The sequence below is a fragment of the Otolemur garnettii genome, unplaced genomic scaffold, assembly GCF_000181295.1.
Source record: "Otolemur garnettii isolate 467f Iridium unplaced genomic scaffold, OtoGar3 scaffold00089, whole genome shotgun sequence".
In the NCBI taxonomy this organism is placed as follows: Eukaryota; Metazoa; Chordata; class Mammalia; order Primates; family Galagidae; genus Otolemur; species Otolemur garnettii.
Window position 1 is genome coordinate 3,331,604 of NW_003852484.1, and position 7,970 is coordinate 3,339,573.

Genomic DNA, 7,970 nt, shown 5'->3' on the forward strand with positions numbered 1-7,970 from the left:
GGTCCGGGCTGGGGATTTGAACCCGCCACCTTAGGTGTACGTGGCTGGCGCCTTAGCCGGTTGAGCTATAGGCGCCTAGCCGCAACTGAAAGTATTCTAACACATACATGTGACCTCATTCCTTCATTGCTGCCAATCAATGAATCATGAGATTTGAAGTCTATGAAGCTAGGTCTCATTCCAATTACAATAAACATGGAATTGTAATGTAATTTCTTACAAAGAAAGAAAGGGGATTAGTAAAAAAAAAAAAAAAAAAAAAGATGACTTTCATGTTAGTTTTAACATTTTCAAACAGTAAATTTTTCATATAATATTACCTTCTCTATCAGTAAAGAACAAGTCTCAGTGAACTTGTCCTCCACAGTGTTATATTCTGATTGTCCAGGCTGCAGCGGGACCACACAATACAGCTGATGATTCATGGCAGTCCAGTGTTCAGGAATATTATCTAGAAAGTCAGTATTTATTGAAAACATGACATAATTTCCAGGGACCTCTGAAAATGAGGGTACCCCCTGTGCTCTTGGTAAGATACACATTTCATAGTTGCTTTTTAAATTAGCTTCCATTGAGTGAACTCAGATGAAGTGAAGAGTCTGATGCCAATATGACACATGATGTACTATTTAATAGTGCAGCTAAAATACTTACATAAACATTGTAGTTTAAAATTTTAATTTTCCCAGAAGGTTCTGTGGACTTAATCCCATTAGGAAGCTGATATATAACCACAGATGTCAATTTACTGATGCTTTCACTGTTTACAGTTTTATTTTGTGTGGTTGTTTTTCTTTAGAAAAATGATTACCCTGCTAAAGATATTTAAAGCACATTGTTCTGTATGTACTTTTACACTAAGTAGAGAAAGCACCACACATAAAGAAAATAGCAGATGAGCTAAGAGAATCCTTTCATATAAGGTGACATCAAAGTTGTCCTTTTCTGATGGCTTTTCTAATGGCTTCCAGGAACTTCGAAAATACTATGGCTCGTATCACTTGCTAAGAGGGCATGACTACTATAAATACGGACAGATTACATTATAGAATAAAATGCCACAGGTAAAACCCACAGGATTTCTTCCCTAAAAACAAAGCCATAATTTACTCACTGGTAGTCAAAGACATGTCAGGCCTCAGAAAGGGATTTAGGAGATGTTCTTCCTCATCCAGGGTGAACTCTGCTGACACAGGGGGCCAGGAGCTCTAATCAGTAAACTCCTTTCCAATTCCATTTTAAGAGTTTTCTTTAGACGTTTCCAATTAATAGGGTGGGACCTTAATACAAATTATGTTCCTTCCTTCCCCCACTGTCTACCTCCTTCAGGATCTTTTGGAGAATCACCTCTAGTTCTAGGCCTCAGGGTCTTTTTGGACTTGCTACTTTCTTTCCCCTGAATACACAGACAAGCCTAGGAAGTAAGTGGAGATTTCCTTTAGGGTCTCTATTCTTTTCATGCCATGAGATGGGAGAGCAGAATGCTGTCAGGGATTGAAATCAGAAGACCAGATCGGCCTCAGCCTGTGACCAGCCATGTGACTTGGAACTAGGGATGCTACTTCAGAGCTTTTTCATTTTCTCATCTATGAAATGGAAATTATAAAATCTTCTTTATTTGCCTCTGTAACTTCACAGAATCGTTATAACGTGAAAATACAATAAGGGGTCTGAAAGCACTTTAGGGAATGCCAAGTCCTTTATAAACATACCGATATTCTTCTTCTTTTTTTTTTTTTTTTAGAGACAGAGTCTCATTTTATTGCCCTCAGTAGAGTGCTATGGCATCACAGGTCACAGCAACCTCCAACTCCTGGGCTAAAAAATTAGTGAGGCACGGAGGTGATTCTCTTGCCTCAGCCCCCAGGTATTTGGGACTACAGGCACCCACCACAATGCCTGGCTATTTGTTGTTGCAGTTTGGCCAGAGCCAGGTTCGAACCTGCCACCCTCAGTATATGGGGCCGGCTCTCTACTCACTGAGCTCCAGGAGCCGCCCATGGTTATTATTCTTAAAAACTGATTAAGTTTGATTTTTTTTACATTCCAGAAGTATATGTAATTTAAAAGGAAGTCAAGTATAAAGCCAGAGAGGAAAGACATTTAAATTTCACCTTTATCTACCCATGTACAAAAGGTCACCCTAGCTAGACAATTTAGAGAACAGGAAACGAATTTCCAAGAAAGTTGAAGACTCACTCGTCCACATTACATGGAGGGTCATCATCAAAGTAAGGAAGAGAATTTTGTCCTCTTGAGCATGTGTTCTGCAAGCCTAGTGCTTCAGGGACAATCACACGCAGCTGCCTTTCCTCATGTGTTTGCCACATGCCCGGCACTTCCCTGAACCCTTTTCCATGGATCTCTTTTAAAAGATAAATTCTACTCTCACATTCCCGGTGTTCAGGATAAAAACCTTCCCTCAGCTCTCTGGACCCACCCTGCCTGTCTCCCCTCCATCTGTGGAGATGGGATTAAACACCGAGCATCATGCTGGACATGGTGGATCATACCGTTAATCTTAACACTTGGGAAGTCTGAGGTGGGCCGATTGCTTGAGGCCAGGAAGTTGAGACCAGGCTGAGTGACACCGGGAAATGTGAAACCTATAAAAAAAATTTTAAAAAATTAGTGAGGCATGGTGGTGTGCTCCTGCTGTCTCAACTACTTGGGAGGCTGAGGCAGGAGGACAGCTTGAGCCCAGGAGTCACAAGCTGTAGTGACACAGTAGGACCCTATCTCCAAAAAACAAGCAACCCCAAATCCCAGCTCTTCCTTTAGTTTTCCTGATACTGTCCATGGAAAAACCAATTCATACTTAAGGGCTTCAACTCCCACCTGTGCACATGACTTCCCAAATCTATATCTCTAGTATCTGATATACAGTTGGTGTGCAATAAATGCTCTCTGCCTCAATAAATAGCTTTAACATACATTTTAAAAGTAATATATATCATCTGCCCAAATGAAGCTCAAAGCTAACCTCTTTAAGCTCTTTTAAAGAGGGCCATCTGGTAAATTCTTAAGAAGGTTTAAATGTATCTGGGTCAACAAGCTTCCTTTTATCTGATATTTTACCTGTATTATTTCTTTTTTCTAACAACAAAGATTATATCACGTGGTTGCTGTTGGTTGTCCCTCAGGTGCTCAAAGCTCAGGCTGGACTTTCTTTCACTGTTTTAACAACCCAGGTGTTTCCTACAGTCCATCGTGTGCTCATTTTAGTCATTTTTTTGTTTGCTTCTCTCTTTAACTTCACTGTTTTCTTTTTTAAATTTCATAGGTTCCTTTAAAATGTTGATGAAAGCAGGGAGTGCATGAACCCATTTAACTTTTTTTTAATGCTCTTAAATAAAAATTTTCCTCTACAACACCAAAGGGAATCTATCCCGGGATACTAGAAGAGGTACATAGTATTTTTAACTGCCTGACATTCTTTCTCTTCCTTCTGGTGAAAGCATTTTCAATGTCCCTTGGGGAACAACTGTCCCAAGTTGCCTCAGACAGTGATTCCCCTCCAGCTCAAATGTGTATGGAGCACGTGACTCTGGTTTGGCTGTGCAGTTCCAGTTTGTGAGGTGATGACCCAAGTTGGTCCAATCAGAAAGAATCTCAGAGCTTAAACGAGAGCTCTGTTCCCTGGCATGATATTTCAGGAAATGAAAGCAGAGAAAACTGAAATCCTGGCTGAGAACAGCAGATGACAATCTCTGTGAAGGGCAGCTGCTGACGGCACATGGGCCTCATCACCAGCAAAATGCACAATGCTTTATGGATGAGTGTCCAAGAGAGTGCGAATGGTAACCGTGAGAGGAAGCTGAAACTAGTTATTTTAACTGCAGTACAGAGGCCACAAAATGGGGAAGGCCAAATCAGAGAACGGATTGACAGTGATACTTACACATAAAATGCAAATACACCTGTCAAAGTAGCCACTGGGCATCTCTCTTGATGTAGTACAACTAGAAGGGCCACTCCCTTCTTGCCTCTGCTTCTATGTCCAGACTACCTTGTGTAGAGGTGGGTGGTCAATAAAATATATTGATCAGCTAGTTCATAGCTACAAGGGGCATTGAGGGTCAATACCAATGAATAAATAAATAATGGAACTATCAGCTAGACCTTTCATGGCGTACTCCCCTGTCTGCTTTCTCACTTTTATTCTCTTCCCATCCATTTGCTATTCTTTTTTCCCAGGCGTGATTTTCCCTCTCAGAAAAAATAATCAGTTGACAAGAAGTTCTGTTCCTTAATTCTTATACTTTCCCCATGTATCAGAAGAAGTTGTCTATAAAGTCCTATAACTGATAGAAAATTATAAACCAGCGAACATTCATATTGAAACATTTTCTAAGTGATAGTAGAGACAACCTTGTGATTTTTAAAAATGCACATCTTACGCGCAGCCTTGAGCATGAACGGCGCGACAGGTGATGCAGAGATGTTTCTTTTTTTCATGCAGTCGTGGAATACAGGGAGCAGCTTATCTAGAAAGATGACAACCTTAACTGTTTTTAATGATGGGGTGGAGTGTTTCCGTGTGAAGTCTACAATGGCATCGATTATGTTATCAGCAACTTCGGTTGGACTTTTCCCAGCCATTCCTGAAAAAAAAATTTGTTTTAAGCGACAGAAAGAACTTGTAGTTTGTGTTAGTAATGAGACGAGATTTGGCAAATGCAGTTTTTGGTGCTGAACATCATCAGTGTAACCAATTCGTGACCGTGATAAATGAAGACAAAAACAAGACCACTCCTAAATCACGTCTGAGCAGAGATGAGAACACGCACACGATCTAAAACCCCCAAATACCCAAATATCCAGCTACACTGACCAGTAACAAGTGACGGCTGCTTCATTACCAGTCGCGGGTTTAGCTTCACTTCATTTTTCCCTCCTTCTAGATATGACACCCAATCAGAGATTACGTCTACTTCCTAAAAATATCTAATCCAGAGAAAAGACAGCCATAAAAATCTTCTGCACCCAAATTCATGAATGCAGTAAGTCCTCTCTAATATCCTCTAACTGAGAGGCTGCAAAGTTCCCCGTGGTGTGTGTTCCTGAAAAGCATTGGCAGCACAGAGAAAAGAACACATGATTTGGATGCAGAAGGTTGGGCTTTATATCTTGGGCTCTGCTACTTATTAGCTGTGTGATCTTATGTAAACCATTTGATCCCTCTTATATGAGTTTGCTAGGGGTGCCATACAAAATGCCATGGATTGGCAGCTTAGGCAACAGAAATTCATTCTCTCAAAATCCTGGAGGCTAGAAATCTGAGGTCGAGGTGTTGGCAGAGTAGGTCTCTCCCTTTGGCTTGTAGATGGCTTCTCCCTGTGTCTTCACAGGCTGTCTTCCCTCTGTGCCTTCCCTCTGTCCCAATCTCCTCTACTTATAAGAACACCAGTTGGATTGGATTAGGGCCCACCCTAATGCCCTCACTTTAACTTAATTACCTCTGTAAAGACCTCTCCAAATACAATCACATTCTGAGCTAGAGTTAGGACTTCCAAAGGCAAGTTTGGGGATAACATGACTTCCCATGGCACCTCTATGCTTCAGTTTGCTCAGCTATAAATTGGGGCAATAATTTAGGGTAATAGATAATAGAAATAAGAATGACATCACTAAGAATACAGCAATTAATAAAAACAAGAATATGGCAATTAAGAGCATATGGTAGAAAATAATGTAATAGTAAAAAAAAAAAAAGTAATGGTTAAAACTATGCAGGCTCTGGACCAGGCTGCCTGCGTTTGAACCCAGCTCTGCCGCTTACTAGCTATGTGACCCTGCGCTTTTGTATCTCAAGTTCTTCATCTGCAAGATGAGATGGTGCCCACGCTTTGTAGGGCTTAAAATTTCTTTCTGCATTGCAGAAAAATAAGTAAAAATTGTGAATAAAAGTGATTATTTAGAATCAGAAATCACATCAAAGTATATCTTTTAAGATGATGAAAAATGTATTTTCAAGGCAACTTTCCTTAGGTGTAGCCCCCAAATATTTGCATCCAGTACAACATCACCCAGTGCAAGAGGAGGTATGTGAAGTCTAGGAAGTCAAAGGGGGGGAGAAACAGTGGTCTCAACCCATGGTGGTGGAAATACTTTAATTTTGAAGTACTACTAAACTATATAACCATGTAAGGAATTATTAGGTCTCCTCTCAGGGTCTTTGAAAAGAAAGGCCTGTGCAAGTGAAGCCCAGGCACTTAAGCTTCATTGTCTTCACATTAAACTTGTCCTTGCTAATACTATCAATGTCATAATATGAGGACCAACCCGCCTAGTTTCCCGGGGACAGAGACGTTGCCCCAGACATAGGACTTTCAGTGTTAAAACCAGGAAAATCCTGGGCAAACTTGAGTAAGTTGATCACCCTACGTAGGTTACTATAAGGAATAAATGAACTTTTACATTGGAAGCACTTACTAAGTCTTAGCAATTATTAGCATTGCAATTATAACTAACATAACTGTCTCACCTACTTCATTGGGGTTTGTTGGTACTCAAAATAGATACTGTCTGGGAAACATTTTTAAAATATAAATGACTACACAAATGTTGTCCATTGAAATCAGCAAAGAAGAGTGTACATGAGCAACTTAGGAGGCATCATCAAAATCACCTGTTACTCTTCATGTGTTCATTCTTTCAATAACATTTAATGGGCAATGATTCTGCAGACAATGTGGGGTAGACAAGGTATGAGGGAGATCTTGTACTTCTCTTTTGAGCATCTCCTGTGTGTTCATAATTGAGGAGGCAAGACCAGGTATGGTGGCTCACACCTATAATCCCAGCACTTTGGGAGGCTGAGGCAGGAGGACGGCTTGAGGCCAGGAGTTTGAGACCAGCCCAGCCAACATACCAAGACCCTATCTCTATAAACAAAAAAACCTGGAGAAAGTTATCCTGGCTTGGTAGGGCCTGGACTCAATCTCTTCCAATGCTTGTGATTGTTTGTTGGTTGGTTCTTTTGCTGCCTTTCTGCCACACACACACCCCACCCCCACTCCCGACACACACACACAATCTTCCTGTGGGCACTTTTCCCTGTTCTGGCCTCATCTCTCTTCTCTCTCTTTCACTGTGCAGTCCCTTGAAAAGCTCATTCCATCTACCCAACTACAACCCTTCCCGTGTTGTGGCTGATTATCCCGCTATGGCTCCGTATTGTGTATCATCCTTGGTTACCACGTCTTCCAACTGTTCCTAAATCATTAGCTCCTGAGGGGCCAGGGCTTCCTGCAGTCTGTTTCCCCACTGCCAAGTACCAGAGTGCTTGCTCTGGGTGACAGGAATAAAATAAGTAGGCTTTGTGAGGGTTATAATTTGGCAGAAGGTGATGGGAGAGGATCCAGATGAGGAGAATAACATGACCAAAAAGGAGCAAAAAGTGGGACAAAATGGTTAGAGTGGTAATGAGGGAGGGCAGTAGGGAAGGTAGAAGAATGTGTGGCAAGCACTGGGTGGGTGCCTGGGGCTCATGAAGGAAGGGCCTGGATACCTGGCAGCGGCCTTCAGTTTTAACCTGGGAAGCAGAAGGAAGCCCATAGAGTTAAGCATAGATGACGATGGTGATTCTAAGGCTAGGAATTTAATTGCTAAAAAGAACCTCTTAGGTCAATGGTAACCTGCAGCTGCAGATTTCTACCCTCCCTCCCCCACCTTCCTGATTGAGAAGTTCTCACTTCCCAGAGAGCAATAGGTCACACGGGTGGAGTGAATCAGGAAATTGGTCGGCAGCAGTGTCTTCAGCTATGAAGAACAAATTATTGTATGATATGATAGAGATGAGGAAAGTGTTCCCAGCAACTGGGAGTGGGAGAAACTTGAGCTTGTTGCTAATGGGCAGTGATTGCACCTTACTCATAGTACTGCATATTACACGGGTTTGGTAGTAGCAGCATTTGTTTTTTTTTTTTTTTTTTTTTTTGAGACAGATTCTTGCTCTGTCACCCAGG

General features: G+C 41.5%; 1 protein-coding gene across 1 annotated transcript in view; it reads right to left on the reverse strand.

Annotated features, from left to right (window-relative positions):
- Positions 1-7,970, reverse strand: part of LOC100946110 (poly [ADP-ribose] polymerase 15) — a 42,870-nt gene that overhangs the window by 3,980 nt on the left and 30,920 nt on the right. Inside the window, exons 9-12 of the mRNA XM_023516312.1 lie at positions 4,429-4,604; positions 4,235-4,242; positions 1,115-1,137; positions 321-451 (exon numbers count right to left, since the gene is read on the reverse strand). Of these exons, the coding sequence (XP_023372080.1) occupies positions 321-451; positions 1,115-1,137; positions 4,235-4,242; positions 4,429-4,604 (338 nt within the window). The remainder of the gene's footprint in view (positions 1-320; positions 452-1,114; positions 1,138-4,234; positions 4,243-4,428; positions 4,605-7,970) is intronic.